Source organism: Dendrobates tinctorius, unplaced genomic scaffold (assembly GCF_039654945.1).
Source record: "Dendrobates tinctorius isolate UK_male_01 unplaced genomic scaffold, ASM3965494v1 ptg000129l, whole genome shotgun sequence".
Classification (NCBI taxonomy): Eukaryota; Metazoa; Chordata; class Amphibia; order Anura; family Dendrobatidae; genus Dendrobates; species Dendrobates tinctorius.
Window position 1 is genome coordinate 31,590,871 of NW_027361797.1, and position 22,804 is coordinate 31,613,674.

General features: G+C 48.5%; 1 protein-coding gene across 1 annotated transcript in view; it reads left to right on the forward strand.

Annotated features, from left to right (window-relative positions):
* The window catches only part of LOC141047703 (BOS complex subunit NOMO1-like), a 111,088-nt gene that overhangs the window by 19,173 nt on the left and 69,111 nt on the right, over positions 1-22,804 (forward strand). Inside the window, exons 9-12 of the mRNA XM_073542933.1 lie at positions 6,766-6,855; positions 8,140-8,245; positions 19,201-19,351; positions 19,435-19,612. Coding sequence (XP_073399034.1) covers positions 6,766-6,855; positions 8,140-8,245; positions 19,201-19,351; positions 19,435-19,612 — 525 coding nt within the window. The remainder of the gene's footprint in view (positions 1-6,765; positions 6,856-8,139; positions 8,246-19,200; positions 19,352-19,434; positions 19,613-22,804) is intronic.

The following is a 22,804-nucleotide window of genomic DNA, read 5'->3' on the forward strand; positions in this document are numbered from 1 at the left end:
TCGTGTCTCGAACACAGATAGTGTTCCACATAAGTGAGTACATCAAGACAATGATCCGCGAGGAGTGGAAGGAAGCAGAAAGACGACTGGTGCTATCCCGTGACTTTAAAGGTCGACTGCCGTTTGATCCCGAGGAAACACGATACTGGGAGGAAGTCCCGAAGATCGACGTTCCCGTAGCCAAGGTCACCAAAAAGACCGTCATCCCGTTCGAGGATTCATCAAGTCTCCGGGACCCGATGGACAGGAAGGCGGACATTCTATTAAAAAGAACTTGGGAGACCTCGGCTGCCCTTATCAGGGCTAACATAGCAGCCACCTCGGTGGCCAGATCTATGTTTTTATGGATTGGGCAGTTGGAGGAACACCTGACCAATAAGACTCCTAGGTCCAAGATCCTAGCTTCCCTTCCCCTCATGAAGTCGGCCACAGCGTTCCTATCAGATACGTCGGCTGAATCAGTAAGATTTGCAGCCAGAAACAGCTCCCTATCTAAACTGTGTTCCAAATTATTATGCAAAAAGAGTTTAGGAGTGATAAGGTTAGAATTTTTTTGTTTGTCATTTAAACTCATTGATGGTGATGTGTGTCAGGGCTCTTTATATCACTGAAAGCAATTGCAGATACCTGTGCAGATTAGTTTGGCAGGTGTGTCTAAATAAAGGCAAGATTACTTAAGAAGGCTGTTCCACATTATTAAGCAGCCTACATTTTTTGCCAAAATGGGAAAGAAAAAGAATGTGTCGGCTGCCGAGAAGCAACAAATTGTGGAGTATTTAGGTCAAGGCATGACAACAAACAACATTGCCAAGACACTTCATCGTGATCATCGCACAATCAAGAAGTATGTAGCTGATTCCCAGCACACACGTGTGCGTGCTGATAAGGAAAAATTGAGGACTCTTTCCAACAGGCAATTGCGTCAGTTTAAAAGAGCAGCTGCAAAAATGCCTTGTCATAGCAGCAGACAAGTTTTTGAAGCTGCTAGTGCCTCCAACGTCCCCCAAACAACAAGATGCAGGGTCCTTCAGAGGTTTGCAGCTGTGCGTAAGCCATCCTGTCGACCACCTCTATCCACTGCACACAAGCAGAAACGGCTCCAGCAGGCCAAACGATACATGAAGACTGACTTCCAAACTGTTTTGTTCACCGATGAGTGCCGTGCAATGCTCGATGGTCCAGATGGATGGAGTGGAGGATGGCTGGTTGATGGACACCCCATGAAAACATGGCTAAGGCGCCAACAAGGAGGAGGTGGAGTAATGTTTTGGGCTGGAATCATGGGGAGAGAGATTGTCGGCCCCTTTAGGATCCCTGAATGGGTAAAGATGAACTCCATAATCTATGTGGAGTTTCTAAAACAGCACTTCCTGCCATGGTTCAAGAGGAAGAACCGTGCTTTCCGCAGCAAGATCATTTTCATGCATGATAATGCACCGTCTCATGCTGCAAATAACACATCTGCATCTCTGGCTGCTATGGGCATAAAAGAGGACAAACTTATGGTGTGGCCACCATCTTCACCTGACCTCAACCCCATTGAAAACCTCTGGAGCATCATCAAAAGGAGTGTCTATGATGGCGGGAGGAAGTTCACATCTAAGCAATAGCTCTGGGAGGGGATTCTGTCCACATGCAAAACAATTGAAGCACAAACCATCCAAAAACTGACAAATTCAATGGACGAGAGAGTTCAGAAGCTTCTTTCGAACAAGGGGTCCTATGTGCAAATATAACATCACCTAGAATAAAGTTTTGACTTGAAAACTGTTTGATTTCACTTTGTAATAAGCTGATAATGCTTATAATTTCACAATTGACCATTTTTTTGTTCAAAATAAAAAGGTTGAAAACTCTGCTGTGCATAATAATTTGGAACATGCATTTTGAGTGTTTATTATTTTAAAAAATATACTGTTTTCATAGGCAGTGTGTTCAAAAACATTGCAATTATACTAGAATAGTAGATGACTGGAAAATAACAATGACTGCAATTCATATAGGTAATTTAGAGAAAATATGAGGTAATTTTTTTTGCATAATAATTTCGAACACAGTGTAATGTGGCACGAAGAGCAGTCTGGCTTAAATCTTGGTCAGGAGATAACGCTTCTAAAGCGAAGCTCTGCTCCCTTCCCTTCTCAGGTTTAAGAGTATTCGGACCAGCCCTGGATAATATCTTAGAGCTGGTGTACGACAAAAATAAGGGGTTCCGAGAAGAACCTAAGCGACCCCAGCCCTTTCGGAGAGGCCCCTTCTATAGGAGACAGACCGACTCTAGAGCCCAGGTCAGGTCCAATAGAGGCTCATACAGAAGCCCCCAGGGCCAAGGTGGGAGAAGCAAAGGCTCCCTCTTTCCGTCAGGCTCCAAGTCTAGGAGGCAATGACGCCATAGGTATTGGGGAAGACTTCGCAACAAATTGGTCCCGAGTTACCCAGAATCAGTGCGTCCTCAGAACCATCGCGGAGGGCTACAGTATAGAGCTCTATTCATCTCCCCCCCCGACAGATATTACCCCCACCGTAGTCCCGGTGGACTCAGCAATGTGGGCAGACATACAGGACATGATCAGGTCAGAGGTTATTGTACCAGTTCCCCTGACCGAAAAGGAAAGGGGACACTATTCCTCCCTGTTCTCCATTGCAAAGCCATCCGGCGAGGCCCGGACTATTATAAATTTAAAGCCTCTAAATACCTGGGTCAGGTACAAGAGGTTCCGGATGGAATCTATTCGATCCGCAATACAGTTAATAGACAGGGACGCTGTCATGTGCACCCTCGACCTGAAGAGTGCGTACTATCAGGTCCCTATCCATCCCTCATCCCAGAATCTATTAAGATTCGCAGTCAAATTGCCAACCCGGACCTGCCACTTCCAGTTCCAATGCCTTCCATTCGGGCTGGCTTCGGCCCCCCGAATCTTCACAAAGCTGGTAGCGGAGGTAGTTGCCTTCCTGAGAAGTCAAGGTATCGTCATCATCCTGTACTTAGACGACTTCCTCCTGGTGGCAGTATTCAAAGAAGCGCTCATCCGAGACATGGACCCAGCAACCACTCTAATGGAGTTCCTCGGCTGGGTGATCAACTGGCAAAAATCAGACCTCATACCAGAGTGCAGGAAGGTCTTCCTTGGAGTTCTCTTAGGCTGAGTTCACACGTGGCGTTTTTTTCGCGTTTCCGCGGTGGTTTTAACCGCGCGATTTTGCTGCGAAAACGTGAAAAATAAGCATCCCATGCATTCCTATGTGATTCCGCAATGCTGTGCTAATGTTGCGGTTTTTACCGCGGCGGAATCGCTTCGCGGTAAAAACCGCAGCATGCTCATTAATTTGCGGAATCGCGGCGATCCCACACCCAAAGGAATGCATTGTTCCGCTTACTTCCCGCATGTGGCTGTGCACACCATGCGGAAAGTAAGCAGAACATTTGCGGATGGTACCCACGGTCCGGAGGAGAGGAGACTGTCCTCCGGGCTTTGGGTACCATATCCCTGTAAAAAATAGAATTTAAAATAAAAAATATTGTTATTCTCACCTTCCGGCATCCCGCTCAGCATTCCTGCCTCTCTCCACGCTCCCGGTCCCAGTAAGCCTTTGCGAAAATGCCCGCGATGGCGTCCGTTCTCACGGGATCGCGAAGTCTCGCGGTCATTCGCGCGACGTCATCGCGAATTACCGCGAGAACGGACGTCATCGTGGGCATTTTCGCAAAGGATTACTGGGAACGGATGCGCGGGACGTCGGAAGGTAAGAATAACACCATTTTTTATTATTTTTTTTTTTTTACATTCTATCTTTTACTACTGATGCCGCATAGGCAGCCTCAGTAGTAAAAAGTTGGTCACACTCGTCAAACACTGTTTGACGAGTGTGACCAACCTGTCAATCAGATCTCCAAGCGATGCTACAGATCGCTTGGAAAACGCTAGCATTTTGCAAGCTAAATACGCTTGCAAAATGCTAGTTTTTCCGCGGGAAAATCGCGGGAATTTAAAATGCGATTTTCCCGCGGAATGGAATTCCGGAATTCTCGCGGTAATTTCTGCGAGAGTTCCGGTACGTGTGCACTTAGCCTTAGACTCACAAGACAGGATATCCCTGCTACCAAAGCGCAGGCAGATGACCATTCAGGACAGAGCCAGGGACCGCTCAAAGCATCGCGCCTCCATAAGAGAGGCAATGGAGGTTCTGGGCCTAGTGACCGCCTGCATTCCGTGTGTCAGATGGGCCCAGTCCCACTCGAGACCGTTACAAAAGCAGATCCTCGCAGTATGGGACAGGAGTCAGGCTTCGCTCGACAGACCCATAAGGCTGTCTGGACTGGTGAGAGTCACTACGGTGGTGGACACTGGCCAGAATTCTCCAGATGGGAGTATTATGGACAACCTCTCCATACGTGGTACTCACCACAGACGCCAGTACGTGGGGATGGGGAGCCCACGTAAAAGGGAAGATTTTCCAGGGGAGATGGCCGGCAGAAATCGGAAACAGATCCTCCAACTACAGGGAGCTCTACGCGGTCTGGGAAGCTATGCGGCGGAACCGACCGATCTTAAAGAATCGACACGTCCCGGTACTATCCGATAACATAACAGCAGTGTCATTCTTGACGCACCAAGGAGGGCCCAGGCACTAGCAGAAAGAATATTCTTCTGGGCAGAAAGAACAGTCCTCTCGGTAAGAGCAGTCCACCTAGAGGGTTCCCAGAATGTGGTAGCAGATTACCTAAGCAGACAACAGGTCTACCCGACAGAGTGGGAGCTGAACGAAGAAATTTTTCACCAACTGTGTCAACGTTGGGGGAACCCCAATATAGACCTGTTCGCAAATCGAAGAAACTCAAAGGTCTCCAGATTTTATTCCCTGAACCCGGCAGACCACCCGGAAGGTGTAGACGCCCTGAGCCAGACCTGGGAAGAACGCCTCTCTTAATCATTCCCACCGCTAGCGCTCATACCGGCGGTGTTAAGGAAGATCCGCGAGGACCGCGCAAAAGTAATAGTGGTGGTTCCATACTGGCCAAGGAGAAGCTGGTTTCCCCTACTGGTAGCTATGGCAGTGGGAAGTCCGGTCGAACTACCTCTGAGGAAAGACCTCATCCACCAGGGCCCGATCTGCCACCCGAGTCCAGCAAGGCTTCACCTCTCGGCTTGGATCCTGAAAGGAACATCTTAAAGGCAAATGGCTTATCAGATCAGGTCATATCTACCCTACAGGCTAGCAGGAAGCCGGTTACGTCCGCAATATACCGGAAAATTTGGAAGAGATTTTGTCTGGACGGTGGCAGGTCTGACCTCATGGCGGGTACCCCTGACATCCCTAGTATTTTAAATTTCCTACAGTCAGGGTTTAATAAAGGTCTTAAGCCCAGCACCTTAAAAGTCCAGATTTCGGCCTTAAGCTCCTACTTTGATTACCCGTTAGCTTCTTATCCCTGGGTAGTAAGATTCGTAAAGGCCACGCAGCATCTTCGCCCCACGATTAGACAGCTCACCCCGCCTTGGGACCTTGGCCTGGTACTCAGGTTCCTATGTAGGGATCCCTACGCCCCCAGTGAGGAAATGACCATCTCAACTCTCACTCGCAGAACGGCCTTCCTAGTAGCCATTACCACGGCCAAGAGAATAGGGGAGATCCAGGCCCTGTCCACCAGAGACCCATATCTCCAGATCAGGGAAGACCGTATAATCTTGAGACTAGACCTGGCATTTATCCCAAAAGTAGCCTCTTGTCAAAACATAAACCAGGAGATTGTCACAGAAGGATGGTAATACTATCTCTGTAATGAGAGAGAGCAGCGTCTTCACTCACTGGACGTGAGACGCGCGTTTATTAAATATTTAGAAGCCACAAATAGTTGGCGTATTGACCCAAATCTATTCGTCCTCTTTTGGGGTAAAAATAAGGGGAAAAAATCCTCTAAGGCAACCATCGCCAGATGGATTACTTCAGTAATCTCAGACGCCTACCAGGGGGAGGGCGCGAACCTGCCGGGTAGATTAAGGGCCCACTCTACAAGGGCAGTATCGGTCTCATGGGCTGAACGGGCGGGCGCCTCGGTTGATCAGATCTGTACTGCAGCAACCTGGGCCAGACTTAATACTTTCTGCAAGCACTATAAGCTAGTCAGCAGACCGCATTTGGGAGAAAGGTTCTCCAGGCGGTAGTCCCACCCTAGGGGAAGTGCTTTGGTACTCTCCATGGTGCTGTCAGGGGGACGTCCTGGAAAATAGGTATTAGACCTACCGGTAATGATGTTTCCAGGAGTCCATCCTGACAGCACGGGTAGTTCCCTCCCGGTTATGTTAGGCTTTGTTATGTCATATGCTGTAATATGATTGTATCATTAAAATTTTACGTGCATTATCCACACCGTGGTACTTGGTAAATCGCTGAGTGAGACGGGGTGGGACGGAACCTTTTAACCTCTCGTGTGCTTTTCCTGTCCCTGTAAGGAGGAGGACGACGTCCTCCATGGTGCTGTCAGGATGGACTCCTGGAAACATCATTACCAGTAGGTCTAATACCTATTTTGGACTAGTCACCCGAGACACGGGGTCCTAGGACAACTTTTGAAAGTAGTCAAGCGATTAACTAAGCATCTATACCCTAGATGGCTCTGTGGTTCTCATGAGAATTTCTTCCAGTAACCTTGCAGTCCATCCAGTATCAGTATGTAAGCTGCTGCGCTGTTATTACTCATAGATTGGAGTTCAGTGTTCGTTGTTTGTACTCTCATCCTCTTTCTATATTTTCTTTTTCTAGATCCCGTTTTACAGGGGAGAGAGGATTACATTTGACGTTGCCCCATCCAGGCTGGATTTCACTGTAGAACATGACAGTCTGAAATTAGAGGTAAAATAATGATCTGGATTACCCTGATCTTGCCTTGTCTGGTTTCTATTGTCCTATTAGTTACCTTATCCTGGAATTTTACTGTCCTCTTAGTGAAATGTAATCTTTACATATACTATTAATATGTCTAATTTAACACTTAATTTTATGGCTCGTGCACATGGCCGGATTATCAATCCGAGTCTGATCTGACAAAACATCAGAGAGCACCTGGACCCTTGTTGTTCTATGGAGCTGTGCACATATCTTCCCCTTGGACAGTCTGTCCTGGTTGGATCTGATATTCCGATTGCTCTCGGCCATCCAAGTCTATCAGTGTGTGGAAATCATCGGACTACACTCGGATGACATCTGAGTGCAGTCCGATCTCCACACACTGACACAATGGAAAAGATGCAGACATTTTGTTCTCAATCTTCTCGTCTCACTGTGTTGACACTGATCAAACTCTGATCAGACTGTCATTTACATAATCGGCCTGATTCTCTCAGATGAGGGCATCTATGGCCGTCTGCATAAGCCCTTAATGGGGGGGTCTCACAAAAAGCTACCACTTTAGAAGTACCAGTTGGTCCATCATTTGGCTGGTTTTCCAATGTCCCTAAAATGCGGTTGGCCGTACACTGTGGTCATTCCAATGATTGCCGGAAGTTGCCAAATCGAGAGCTGCTCTTTGATGGTATCTAGCAGCTCTGCTCTCTGACGCAGAGGGGATACCCACATGTGAATCCCCCTGCACCCATCATGTCCTTATGCCCTATAGCAAATGGAAAGGGTTTGTTATATGGTATGCCGTATTAAACGTAAGTTATTCCGATAACAGTGCTACAGGACATCTCAAAGGGGCGAAATAATTTTTTTTATATTTTATATTGTTAGCATTCTTTTTGAAAATTTCCATCTGAGGGAATCAAAATTTTGCTGTGTTTCTTAAAGGGGTTGTCTACCAGGATAGATGATCGTTTCTGTTTCTGTTGGGGTCCGACTACTTGGACCGATTGCTAGAATGGGACACTATAATCCCCTTTAGGATGGAGCAATAGTGCAAATGTCAGACTTCTGCTCCATTCAATCTCTATGGGGCTGCTGGATAAAGCCGTGAGGAACGCTGGAAATAAATGGAGTAGAGGGTCTTTTACAATAAGCGCTGCTGCTCCATTCTTAAGGGGATTAAAGTGTCCCTGTTCCTTGAACTTTCCAGCACTCTGAAATTGTTATTGTGCCTTTTTTTTATTCTATCCAGCAAGTCTTTTGAGAATAAATGCATTTTGCCTTTTATTTCAGTCGCTATTCCATGTGATGGGATTTTCCGTCACTGGACGTGTATTGAATGGGCCCGATGGTGAAGGTGTTGCGGATGCTGTGGTCACACTTAACAACCAAATGAAAGGTAGTTACAAGTCTCTGTGGTAACGCCGGTATTGATGGTTTTCATAAAACTAACATTTTGCATGTGCCTAGTTGATGTTTTTGCTTCTTTAATGGAGTTGTGTCTTTGACTAAGGCCGGGATCACACTTGTGTGTGTGATGCGAGAAACTCGTACGAGTCTCTTGTATCAACACCCGGTGCTGCCATCGGCACTTGAGACAGGAGTGTGCGGCTGCATAGAAATACATGCAGCCGCACGCTCCGGTCCTGAGTGCCAGCGGCAGCACCGTGTGTTGATACGAGAGACTCGTGCGAGTTTCTCGCATCACACACACAAGTGTGATCCCGGCCTAATATATAGGATAGGTCATCAAACAGAAAGTGGTGGGGTTCTTACACCTGGCACCCCCCTGAAATCTGTTCAGAAAGCAGCCAGAGCTGCGCCGTACATTGCTTTGCAGTGCTCAGCAGCGGCCCGCTATTTATACCATCAATATATAAATTAAGGCAAAGGATACATTGGATACGGTCACGGTGCAGATTAGATCTCTCACAACATTCTTTAATCGTCACAGCTATAAAGCCCCCGTTACACACTGCGATATCGCTAGCAATATCGCTGTAAAGTCACCGATTTTGTGACGTTGCAGCGATATTGCTAGCGATATCGCTGCATGTGATACTTACCTCCGACCGGCTCCCCCGCTGGTTATCGCTGATCGTGCGAGAAGCTCCTGGATCATTCCTCGTCGGTCACTTCCTGCGGCGCTTCCTGCTGTGACGACGAGCGACGCGTGGAGCCGGGCGGGAGGACGCAGGATCGCCGCGTCTGACAGGTAAGTAGCGACCCCCGTCCCCTGCGATGTCGCTGGTGAGATCTGCCTGTGTGGCAGCTCACTAGCGACCACCTAGCGATGCACCAGCGATCCTGACCGCGTCATATCGCTGGTCGGGATCGCTGGTGAGTCGATAGATGTAACGGTACCCTAAATCTATGCATGTGGGAAGCAATTGGCAGTCATTACTCCTCTGTACCTGCATGGACCGTCCTCTTCCGGCTACTCTCATCAACATCATTGAAGGTATCAGATCTTGTTTTAGTGATGGAGGGACTTGAAGGTCGGACGTAGTGATATGCCATAACAGTGTAGGATATACCTTTTATGGAAGACGTAATGGCTGCAGTCCACATGAATGAATGCAACTAAATGTTGTCTTCTGTCCTGCAGCTGTTGCTTGATGCCAAGTAATGGTATGTTGTTCCATGAAAAGACCCCTAGCTTCAGCCTTAATGGAGTTGTCCATGACTAAGATTTTGATGCCCTACTGTTATTCTTAATATAGAATATCAAAGACTGACCGTCACTTCCAAATAGAAAATAGGTGTGAACATATGCAAGCTTTGCGTAAGTTCCTCCATATATAATTAACAAATACAGCTGCACTCTGACGCTATAACATGTAAACATGAAATATGTGAAATTTGCACTGCATTATTGCTTGAAAAAAATGAGATATTTGGCTCATAAATTGGCCAATTCATGTCTGACCATCAGCCAACGACAAGGTGATCCTCTTTGCTGGAACCTATTCTAATGTGACTCCTCTCCTGGGCTGACAGCCTACATTTATATGGGAAGGTAGGATCCCGCTGTGATGAAATCTGCCATAGGCTGATGGGTGGAGTGCTCGATCAGAGGACCTTTGTATACAATATCAAAGGCTGACTGTCAATTTCAATCAGAAAACAGGTGTGTACCTGCCTACCCATATAATTGTAAGTTATCAGTCCAGGAGAGGTATCATATTAGGATAGGTTCCCAACAAAGAGGATCACCATGATATGGCTGCTGGTTACACATGAATTGGCCAATTTGTGTGCCAAGTATCTTTGTTTACTCTGTCGCCTCATTGGGGGACACAGAACCATGGGTGTTATGCTGCTGTCCACTAGGAGGCGACACTATGCATAATCTGAAAAAGATTAACTTTGGCTCCTCCTCTGCAGTATACACCCCTGGACGGCGTCAGCCTTCTCCAGTTTTTGCTTAGTGTCGCAAGGAGGCACACCTTTTTTTCCGTTCTCTTTTTTTTTTTTTTTTTCGTCAGGAACAGATGAAGAAAAGTGGGTCTCCAGCAAGACTCCCGACATGGCTCCTTCCTTGGCCCCCTTTTTAGGGGTGCCCGGTTGAAGTTGAGATGGCCATTCCCCATGTCGCTCCTTCCCCAGTCCTGCGGGTACTGGTCAGAAGTTGAGTCCCCCCCCCCCCCCCCCCCTTCCCCAACCCCTTTGGGGTCTGGGTTAAGGTTGAGGTGAGGATGAAGACCCCCTGACGGTGACAGACGCACCCTCCCTATTCCCCCGCAGGGGGCATTAGGTTGAGACGCCTCAGGTAGGATTGGCGAATAGGCACCATTCCGCAGCTTCCAGGGACCCCAGACCAGCTGAGGGATCCTGTTGGGGCCGGGGGAGGGTGCGGACTGGCATGGCACAGCAGAGACAGGGCTTTTCCGGCGTCCCTGTCTCTGCAGCAGCAGCGGCTCCATAGCGCTCCAGGGGCCCCCCCATACAAGAACCGCTTCCCCTGCTACTCCCACCGCTATCCAGTCGACCATTCTGGGGGGGTCTGGTACAAATCCACCCCCCCCCCGGACTACCGTGCCGCTCTGGAGCCCTCCTGGGCATCAGGCCTCTAATTTAGACCGCGGCTTCGGCCTATCCGAAGCCCGCCCCCGGATGACTAAAATGACACGCTGGAGTGTCATAGAAGGGGCGGATTGAGGCAGAAAGGGCGCGTTTTTACACAGCCCAGCGCGCCCTTTTCAGCTCTCCGCCCCCTCCTCCCTCTCCTCAGCGTCCCGGTGGCCATCTTTTTTTTGGATAAGATCCAGGAGAGGAGCATCACAGCGGTCTCCGGGGGGCACAGAACTGGGATCTGTCGGCGCTGGACCTAGGGGCACACCGGTGGGGTAAGCTCACAGCTGGGTTCTCATTACTCAGCTATGAATCCATACTTCCTATAAGGCTCTCTGTGGATTCCCTCTGCGTAGCCACCCCTGTACGATCCCTAATAGCCAGCCTCTGTGCACTATGCCGGGCTCAAGGAAGAGAACCAGGCAGGAATGTTTCTATGCATTCTGCACAGCCTGCAAAGCCATGCTCCCTAGTGGCAGCACGTATCCGCACTGCCGGGACTGCATCCAGAACTCTGGGTCAAAACCCCAGGGAGTCCCTACTGACGCTTCAGTGTCAGAGGCCACGCCGGAATGGGCAACTCAGATGTCACAGTCTATGACACAGTCCATAGACAACCTAACTGCCACATTGCTGCCTCTCTGGGCCCTGCGTTTGCTTCAGTTTGGGCGGCCAAGGCCATCCTGGCTTGGGCCAAAAAACTACAGGAGGGTCTTCAAGCTTCAAATCCCGAGCTCTCGGACCAAGCGGTCCAGATAGCAGTGGTAGCAGACTACATGCTTCATGCAGCCCTGGATTCCGCAAGAGGTGTAGCGGGAATAGCATTAAACGCCATCACGATCCGACGCATCCTCTGGCTGCGAGAATGGAAAGCGGATGCGGCCTCAAAGAAATCCCTCACGCGACTTCCGTATCTTACTGGAAGACTTTTCGGCGAAAAGTTGGACACAATGATAGCCAATGCCACTGGGGGTAAGAGTACCTCTCTCCCTCAACTAAAACCGAAACACACGTTTAAACGAAGAAACCAGATGCGATTCCGATCCTTTCGGAATTCCTCGGGCTGGTCCGTCTCGCGCCCAGCGCAAAACCGTAACCGCTCTCCACGCAGGGACAACCCACGGACGCAGCAGCGACCGGACAGGTCTTGGCAGTCGAAAGCAGGCCAAGCGAAACCCAAGGGAGGAAACCCTCAGAACTTCGCTTCATCATGACTCACGAACTCCGGAAGAAACCCCACCAGTAGGCCGCCGACTTTTACTCTTCCAGCAAGTCTGGCTGACTATTACAGAAGACAGGTGGGTCAGGGAAATAGTGTCTTCCGGATACAAGATAGAGTTCACTTCCGCTCCACCGAACCGGTTCTTCCTTTCTATTCCTCCAACACCACCAGACAAGGCTCGTGCTTTCCACCAAGCGGTCTCCTCTCTCCTTTAAGCAGGAGTTGTGGTGCCGGTTCCCGCGAACGAGAGATTCCGAGGGTTCTACTCAAATCTGTTCGTAGTCCCCAAGAAAGGAGGCAGCGTCCGACCCATACTGGACCTAAAACGGCTCAACAATTACGTACGGGTCCGTCATTTCCGCATGGAGTCCCTCCAGTCCATCATTGCATCCATGGAGCAGGGAGAATACCTCGCCTCCATAGACATACAGGATGCGTATCTGCACATACCAATTGCTCCCGCCCACCAAAGGTTTCTCAGGTTCGCGGTCAACCAAAACCACTACCAGTTTGTCGCCCTTCCGTTCGGACTCGCCACGGCTCCAAGAACGTTCACCAAAGTCATGGCGGCCACCATGGACGTTCTGCACTCACGAGGCATTCTAGTCGTCCCGTACCTGGGCGACCTCCTCATCAAGTCTCCCACTTTCAAAGACTGCGAGGTCAGTGTCTCAATCACAATAGACACACTGAGTCTCCTGGGATGGCTAGTCAACCTACAGAAATCGTCGTCTATCCCAAGTCAGACTCTAACATTCCTGGGAATGTTATTCGACACCTCCAGGGGCCTGGTGCTCCTTCCCAAGGACAAGACACTGGCCATCCGTCTGGAAGTTCGTACACTCCTTCGCAGTCCTCCTCGATCTCTCCGGTTTGCCATGAGAGTCCTCGGCCGGATGGCAGCAGCAATAGAGGCAGTGCCATTTGCCCAGTCTCACCTCAGGGTCCTTCAACTAGCCATACTCAGATCTTGGGACAGGAATCCCTTCTCCCTCGACAGGGAGTTCAGGTTGACGTCATCAACCAGGAGGTCCCTGCATTGGTGGCTCAAACCAACCTCGCTTACACGAGGGAAGCCCTTTCTATTTGGAAGTCGCCTTGCTACACTTGTAAGGAGAGCTTTAAACTAGAACAACATGGGAAGGGAAGCAAAAGACCAGAAAAAGCCATACACCTGACAAATGCTATTGAGAACTCTGCTATTAGAAGTGGAAAGGAAGAACAAAGACGAAAGAATCTAATTAATAAAAATATTGGAGAAAGAGAAACCAATCACAAACTAAAATGTTTCTATACTAATGCACAAAGCATTGGCAACAAACAAGGAGAATTGGAACTACTAACACAGGAAAAGAAATATGATGTCATTGGAATCACTGAAACTTGGTGGGACAATACACATGATTGGAATACAAGACTAGAAGGATACAACTTATTTGCAAGAAACAGACTTGATAAACGAGGAGGGGGTGTCGCATTGTATGTTAGAAACGCGTATATCTGCACAGAGATTGAAGCTTCAGAGACTGGGAGTTCTGTGGAAACTGTTTGGGTAAGAATACAAGGACAGAACAATGGAAAGGACACCATTGTAGGCATTTACTACAGGCCGCCTGTGCAAGCTGAAGATATGGATGAACTCTTTATGCATCAAATGGCCAAGTTCTCCAAAAAATATGACATAGTTGTCATGGGAGATTTCAACTATCCAGACATTTGTTGGGAATCTCTCTCAGGCAAAACTAACAGGTCAAGGAAATTCTTATCCTCTCTTGCTGACAATTTTATCTTCCAAAAGGTAAGGGAGGAAACAAGGGGAACTCCTACCTTGGATCTAATCCTTATAAACAGGGAGGAAATGGTTGAGGAGGTAAAAGTGGCTGGGACCCTAGGAGGTAGCGACCATGCTATTTTAGAATTTTGGATAACTAGAGGCGGAAGACCTGTGAAGACTCAGACGTCAAGGTTAGATTTCAGAAAGGCAGATTTTAAGGGATTCAGAAAGAGAATTGGAGGGATCCAATGGCTGGATATCCTTAAAGACAAAAATGTCCAGGAAGGATGGGAAATCTTGAAAAATGAAATTCTCAAAGCACAGTTGTTAACAATTCCGAAAAGAGGGAAGAATAGGAAGCATTTGAGGAAACCAGGATGGATGAACACAGAACTTAAGCACATGCTAAAAAGGAAGAAAAAAATGTTTATAAAATGGAAAGAGGGAGGCATATCTAAAGAAGAATATAATGCTGTCTGCAGAACCTGCAGGGCACAAATCAGATTATCTAAAGCTGAAAATGAATTGAGGCTTGCAAGAGATGTCAAAAGCAATAATAAAGGATTTTGGGGATATGTCAAAAGTAAAAGAAAAGTCAAAGATGCTATAGGATTTTTACAGGATGAAAATGATGAAATGGTAAGACAGGATGTTGAGAAGGCTGAACTTTTAAATTCCTATTTTGCATCTGTTTTCTCTCAGAAAGGAAATGTAACATCAACTGTTATTGACTGTCCTATTAAGGGAATAGAAGAATCCTGGATATCTATAAACAGAAAGATAGTGAGGAAACACTTAGCTAACCTAAATGAATTCAAGTCTCCAGGTCCAGATGAATTACACCCCAGAGTACTGAAGGAGATAGCAGAAGAAATTTTTGAACCCCTCTCCATAATCTTTGAAAATTCTTGGAGAACAGGAGAAGTGCCAGAAGACTGGAGAAGAGCAAATGTTGTTCCTATCTTCAAAAAGGGGAAGAAGGTGGACCCCCAGGCAACTATAGGCCGGTGAGTCTGACTTCTATACCAGGAAAGATCTTTGAACAAATTATTAAACAACATGTATGTCAATACCTGGATAAGAATGAAGTGATTAAACAGAGTCAGCATGGGTTTGTAACTAATAAGTCATGTCAGACTAACTTAATTTCCTTCTATGATGGTATCACTGATTGGGTGGATCAAGGAAATGCTGTAGATATAGTATATCTTGACTTCAGCAAAGCATTTGACAAAGTCTCTCATACAATCCTTATTGAAAAAATGACTAAGTATGGAATGGACAAGGCAACTGTTAGGTGGATTCATAACTGGCTTAGTGATCGGACCCAAAGAGTGGTCGTAAATGGCTGCACATCCAGTTGGAAGAATGTCTCAAGTGGGGTACCACAGGGCTCTGTCCTGGGCCCTGTATTGTTCAACATCTTTATCAACGATTTAGATGAAGGAATTGAGGGTAAACTGATTAAATTTGCTGATGACACAAAGCTAGGAGGGATAGCTAATACTAGAGAAGAGAGAGAGAGGATTCAAAAAGATTTAAATAAACTGGAGAAGTGGGCAGCAACTAACAGAATGGTTTTTAACAGGGAGAAATGCAAAGTACTACATCTGGGCAATAAAAATGAAAAAAGCATATATAGAATGGGAGGAATAGGGCTAAGTGACAGCACATGTGAAAAAGACTTGGGTATACTAATAGATCACAGACTGAATATGAGTAAACAGTGTGATGCAGCAGCAAAAAAGGCAAATGCAATTCTAGGATGTATTAACAGAAGCATACAGTCTAGATCACGTGAAGTCATTATTTCCCTCTACTCCTCTTTGGTCAGACCTCATCTGGAATATTGTGTCCAGTTTTGGGCACCACATTTTAAAAAAGACATCAACAAACTGGAGCAAGTTCAGAAAAGAGCGACCAGAATGGTGACCGGTCTGCAAACCCTGTCTTATGAGGAAAGGTTGCAGGATTTGGGAATGTTTAGTTTGCAAAAGAGAAGACTGAGAGGAGACTTAATAGCTGTCTACAAATATCTAAAGGGCTGTCACATTGTAGAAGGATCAACTTTATTCTCATTTGCACAAGGAAAGACTAGAAGCAATGGGATGAAACTGAATGGGAGGAGACACAGATTAGATATTAGAAAAAACTTTTTGACAGTTAGAGTGATCAATGAGTGGAACAGGCTGCCACGAGAAGTGGTGAGTTCTCCTTCAATGGAAGTCTTCAAACAGAGGCTGGACAGACATCTGACTGGGATGATTTAGCGAATCCTGCTTTGAGCAGGGGGTTGGACCAGATGGCCCAGGAGGTCCCTTCCAACTCTACGATTCTATGATTCTATTCTATGATTCTCTCAGGACAATGGAAGATCCTGACTACCGATGCAAGCCTGACAGGCAGGGGGGGCGGTGCACCTACATCACAGGGAACAAGACAAGTGGTCAACGAGGGAAGTGACATTGCCCATCAATATTCTGGAAATCAGGGCCATCCTCTTGGTACTGAGAGCCTTTCATCACTTGCTTGCAGCCTCGCACATACGGATACAGTCGGACAATGCCACGGCTGTGGCATACGTTAACCGCCAAGGCGGGACTCGCAGCGCCCAGGCGATGAGAGAAGTGGCACATATCCTCCTCTGGGCGGAAGACACGAGGTCGGTACTTTCTGCGGTCCACATTCCGGGTGTAGAAAACTGGGAAGCCGACTTCCTCAGCAGGCAAGGAATGGACTCGGGGGAGTGGTCACTCCATCCCGAGATTTTTTACCAGATCTGTCAACGCTGGGGAACCCCGGAGGTGGACCTAATGGCATCCCATCTCAATACCAAGGTCCCCAATTTCATGGCCAGGACACACGACCCGCGGTCGCTCGGAGCGGATGCCGTGGTCCAGGACTGGTCCCAGTTCCGACTCCTGTACATTTTTCCACCCCTCCCCCTAATCTCCAGGGTCGTGAGGAAGATCAAGCAAGAGGGAGTTCCAACCATCCTCATCGCGCCAGACTGGCCCAGACGTACATGGTACTCCGACATCGTTCAACTTACAGCAGACGCCCCCTGGCGTCTACCCGACCGTCACGATCTTCTGTCTCAAGGTCCGTTCTTCCATCAGAATTCAGGGGCTCTCAATTTGACGGCATGGCCCTTGAAACCTGGATTCTAACCCAGGCAGGTTTTTCACCGGCAGTCATTGCAACTATGATCAGGGCAAGGAAGCCTGCCTCCGCCAAGATCTATTATTGTACCTGGAGAGCTTTCTTTTCTTGGTCCGAATCTCATGGACAAGTCCCACTCCCTTATTCCCTCCCGAAGGTACTAGGTTTTCTTCAATCGGGCCTAGACGCCAAGCTATCCTTAAGCTCGCTTAAGAGTCAGGTGTCGGCGCTTTCAGTCCTTTTTCAAAAGCGCATTGCTATTAAACCGCAAGTAAGGACTTTCATCCAGGGAGTTTCCCGATTGGTTCCTCCCTACAAACGTCCGCTGGATACGTGGGACCTCAATCTGGTCCTGACAGCATTGCAAGCTGCACCCTTCGAACCTCTCAGAGGAGTTCCACTCTCCATTCTGTCTCAGAAAGTGGTTTTTCTAGTGGCGATCACCTCGTTACGCAGAGTGTCGGAATTGTCAGCACTTTCCTGCAGACGGCCTTTCCTAGCCTTTCACCAGGACAAGGTGGTTCTCCGCACGGTACCATCCTTCCTTCCGAAGGTTGTGTCCAACTTTCACCTCAATGAGGAGATTTCACTGCCATCCCTTTGTCCGGTTCCGGTTCATAGAGTGGAGAAGGCTCTGCATACGCTTGACCTCGTCAGTGCATTGCGGATTTACGTGTCCAGGACTGCACCTTTCCGGAAGTCTGATTCCCTCTTCATTCTTCCAGAAGGTAGTCGCAAGGGACTGCCGGCTTCCAAGGCTACCCTTGCCAGGTGGATAAAGTCCACCATACATGAGGCCTACCGACTTAACAGTTGCCCTCTTCCGGCCGGTATCACGGCACACTCTACACGGGCAGTAGGGGCCTCCTGGGCCATTCGGCATCAGGCTTCGGCACAACAAGTGTGTAAGGCGGCCACTTGGACTAGCCTACACACGTTTACGAAACACTACAGTGTTCATACCCAGTCCTCAGCGGATGCGAGCCTGGGTAGACTGGTTCTGCAGGCGGCAGTGCCCCAAATTTAGGGACCTGCTAGCACAATATTCGTCCATTGCTTCCCACCCAGGGACTGCTTTGGGATGTCCCATGGTTCTGTGTCCCCCAATGAGGCGACAGCGTAAAGGAGATTTTTGTGTACTCACCGTAAAATCTCTTTCTCTTAGCCTCTAATTGGGGGACACAGCTCCCACCCTGTTGCCCTTATGGGCCGTTGTTTACGGTTGAGTTCTCATATTGTTCTTTGAGCTCGTACATAGTAGCCTTCTTACAGGCATGGTAATGTTATTTGGTTACGTTCCTCCTAATGCTTTTGCACAAAACTGGAGAAGGCTGACGCCGTCCAGGGGTGTATACTGCAGAGGAGGAGCCAAAGTTTAATCTTTTTCAGATTATGCATAGTGTCGCCTCCTAGTGAACAGGAGCATAACTCCCATGGTTCTGTGTCCCCCAATTAGAGGCTAAGAGAGATTTTACGGTGAGTACACAAAAATCTCCTTTTTTTCCTGTTTTCTAGACCAGTAATGCAGTTCAATTTTCATGTATTTCATATTTTCATGCTATAGTGTTACAGAGTGCAACTTTGTTAGTTATCCTTAATATAGGTCATCAATATCAGACCAGTCGAGGTCTGACACCCATCAGATGTTACAGGTCCCGCAGCCACTGGATGTACCTGGTGTGCGAAGCCAGAACACAACAATTCTGTACATCATGTAGTCGTCATTCTCGTCTATTGCAGCTTAGCTCCCCTTCTCTTTTAAAGGGAGCGGGTCAGCTCAAAATGGCCAACGAAATCAAGCACAAGCGAGGTTCACCATTGGATGGTCGAGCAGATCACTGCACTTTCCCACCTACTTGCTTTCCTTCGATCTCTGCCACCTTTTTGGCTCTTATAATCCAGAGCTGTCAATAATAGAAGAGGAGCGCAGCGAAAGATGGAAAACAAGTAATTCAGAAGGTTCCCTGAATTGCTCGGCCAGATGTAGTGTGCACTGAGCACTTGCGCTTGGTTTCATTAGTTGTTTTTGTGTTGACCCCCTTAGTTTAATAACTGATAATAGCCACTTAACAATGTGCGGAGCTGTAGTGTTCTCATCTCTCTTCTCTTTATTTTTGCCTAGTTATGACGAATGGTGATGGCTCCTTCCGTCTGGAGAACATGACGGCTGGTACATACAGTATTGATGCACAGAAGGAACATATTTTCTTTGATACGCTCACTGTGAAAATTGCGCCTAACACTCCGCAGCTTGCTGACATCGTGGTGGCAAGGTAAGACATCCTGGAAATCACTGTTAGATGCTGCAGAGTTCTCCAGGCTGTTTTGGTAATTTTAAGTTTCACTTGGTTTCCAGGTTCAGTGTGTGCGGAGACATTTCTATCACACACTTTACAGAAAGTATTAAGACGATGACTAAATATAAGGTCACTCTGACATCGCAGGACAAGGAGAGAGCATCTGTCCTGACAACCGAGTCCGACACCCACGGAGCCTTCTGCTTCCAGGCCAGAAGGGGCTCCTATTATATTAAGGTGAGGCTGTATTTTAGCTAACCTATAAGCTGCATGGTCCAAAACCAAAAGCACAGATGCAGACTACTTTGTGGAAACTTTAGCCATTTCTACCTAATGGATAATATCTGTAGGAATTTCTGAAAAAAAAAAAAAAAATTTGTTCATGGACCTCAGACAGAAATGAAGTGGTCCAAAATGAGCTTTTCAAACCTGAATGATAGGAAAATTAACATAAGTAATGTGAAAAAAAAATATGTACCTTCCAATGCAGCCAATTGTAGGTTGCTTATGGTCTGCATCACTCACACTTTCTTCGGACGAACCTCAGATGTCTGAAAGAAGTGTGAGAACTGCTACTGTGATTGGCTACAGTGTTCACATGGCTTAATATCACCCAAGTCCGGGAGACCTGGCCCTGATATTACTGGAACATCACCGATCCGGGAGGTGAGTGTCTTATTTATATTACTCTGTCGCCTCATTGGGGGACACAGAACCATGGGACACAGAACCATGGGTGTATGCTGCTGTCCACTAGGAGGCGACACTATGCATAATCTGAAAAAGATTAACTTTGGCTCCTCCTCTGCAGTATACACCCCTGGACTGCGTCAGCCTTCTCCAGTTTTTGCTTAGTGTCGCAAGGAGGCACACCTAAGATTTTTTACCCCGTTTTTTCCTTGATTTTTTTCAACGGATTACAGATGAAGAAAAGCGGGTCTCCAGCGAGACTCCCGGCATGGCTCCCTCCTCTGTCCCCTATTAAGGGGTACCCGGTTGAGGTCGAGATGGCTATTCCCCATGTCGCTCCTTCCCCAGTCCCTCGGGTACTGGCTCGAAGTCGAGACCCCCCCTCCTTCCCCAGTTTCCTTGGGCTCTGGGTTGAGGTCGAGGATAGGATGAAGCCCCCTGACGGTGACAGCAGCACCCTCCCTAATCCCCCTCTTGGGGCATTAGGTTGAGACACCGCAGGTAGGGCCTGTACCAGGCACCATTCGGCCACTTACGAGTCCAGGTACCCCAGCCCAGCTGCGGGCTCCTGTTGGGACCGGGGGAGGTGCAGGCAGGCATGGCACTTGTCAGAGACAGGGCTCCCTGTGCCCCTGTCTCTGCGGCAGCACCAGCTGCGTAGCGCCTCAAAGGGACCCCCGACAGGGCCCAGTTCGCGCTCATAACCCCACCGCTAGCCTACCGTTCAATCCGGGGGGGGTCTGGTTTGAATCCGACCCCCCCCCCCGGACAACCGCGCCGTCCTGGAGCCCTTCTGGGCATGAGGTATCAAATTTAGGCCGCGGCTTCGGCCTAGCTGAAGTCGCCGCCCTATTCCCGCCCCCCGGCCGACGAAAATGACACTCTGCAGTGTCATAGAAGGGGCGGATCGAGGCAGGAAGGGCGCGCTTTTACATAGCTCAGCGCGCCCTTTTCAGCTCTCCGCCCCCTTCCTCCTCCACCTCAGAATCCCGGTGGCCATCTTGCTGCAGCAGGAAACATAGCTCACAGCCATACAGCAGTCTCCGGGGGGCACAGGACTGTGAATTGTCGGCGCTGGACTTAGGGGCACACTGGTGGGGTAAGATCACAGCTGGGTTCTCTTTACTTAGCTGTGCATTCATATTACCTATAAGTTCTCCCCTCTACATAGCCACCCCTGTAGGACCCCTGCTAGCCAGCCTCTGTGCATTATGCCGGGCTCAAGGAAGAAAACCAGGCAAGACTTCTTTTATGCATTCTGCACAGCCTGCAAGACCACCCTCCCCAGGGGCAGCACGTACCCGCACTGCCGGGACTGTGTCCAAAACACTGGGTCAGAACCAACGCTTCTGCGTCTTCTTCCATACCGGAATGGGCTACTCAGATGTCGCAGTCTATGACACAGTCCATACATAGCCTGACCTCTACACTCCTGCAGGCTTTGCAGGGTCATGTCTCGGCTATGAACGTTACCCAGCAAAGGGACAGCCCGTCTCAGGGACATGCCACTTCCGACAGTCTCAGACGTAAGCGGATCCACAGGTCGCATTCATCTGCGTCCTCACATAGCACTCGGTCGTCCCCTTCCAGGGAGAGACACAGTGGCTCCAGGTCACCTAGTCCGTCCCCTGACAGAGACAGACAATGCGGATCTCCGCAGCGATTCCCGACCACAGACTCGGAAGGCATATGTGACTCTAACTCAGACAACGAAACAGAGAATTATCTGGTCCCTTGTCCCCCTAGCAATACAGCGCTAGTTGAGGATATAATCTCCTCCACCCGTCGGGTGCTGCACATTTCTGGTCCAACCCCGGAAGCCCCAGAACACAAGATTTGCTTCAAGAGTGTTCTGAAACCATCTAAGGTCTTCCCTAATCACCCGGAATTTCAGAAAATACTTACTAAACATTTTTCGCAGCCTATCGCAAATACTTGGAAGCAAGGTACCCCTTCCCACAGAAGGACACTAAGGAGTGGACCCCCCAGTCTCTAGGCTAGCATCACAGACTCTTCTTTCACTGCCAGACAGCTCAACCCTCAAGGACGCAGCAGACAGGCAGGTAGAACGCATGGCTCGTTCAATCCTCGAAGCGGCAGGGGCCTCTATGGCTCCCGCGTTTGCTTCAGTCTGGGCGGCCAAGGCCATTCTTGCTTGGGCTCAAAAATTGCAAGAGGGCCTCCAAGCTTCAAATCCTCAGCTGTCGGACCAGGCCATTCAAATAGCAGTAGTAGCAGATTACATGATCCATGCAGCTCTGGATTCTGCAAGAGGCGTAGCGGGAATAGCATCAAATGCCATCACGAGCCGGCGTATTCTCTGGCTGAGGGAATGGATAGCGGATGCGGCCTCAAAAAAGTCCCTCACAAATCTCCCGTACTTCAGTGGGCGTCTTTTCGGTGAAAAATTGGATACAATGATATCCAACGCCACCGGGGGTTAGAGTACCTCTCTCCCTCAACTAAAAACCAAAACGCACGTTTAAAAGACGTAACCAATCTCGTTTCCGATCCTTTCGGAATTCTTCAGGCTGGTCCGTCTCGCGCCCAGTACAAAAATCGTATCCGCTCCCCCCGCAGAGACAACACACGGGCGGCGCAGAGACCGGACAGGACCTGGCAGTCAAAAACAGGCCAGGCAAAGTCCAAGAAAAAAAAAAACATCTCAGACTTCTCATCATGACTCACGACCTCCGGAAGACACCCCACTCGTAGGCGGACGACTGCTACTTTTTCAGC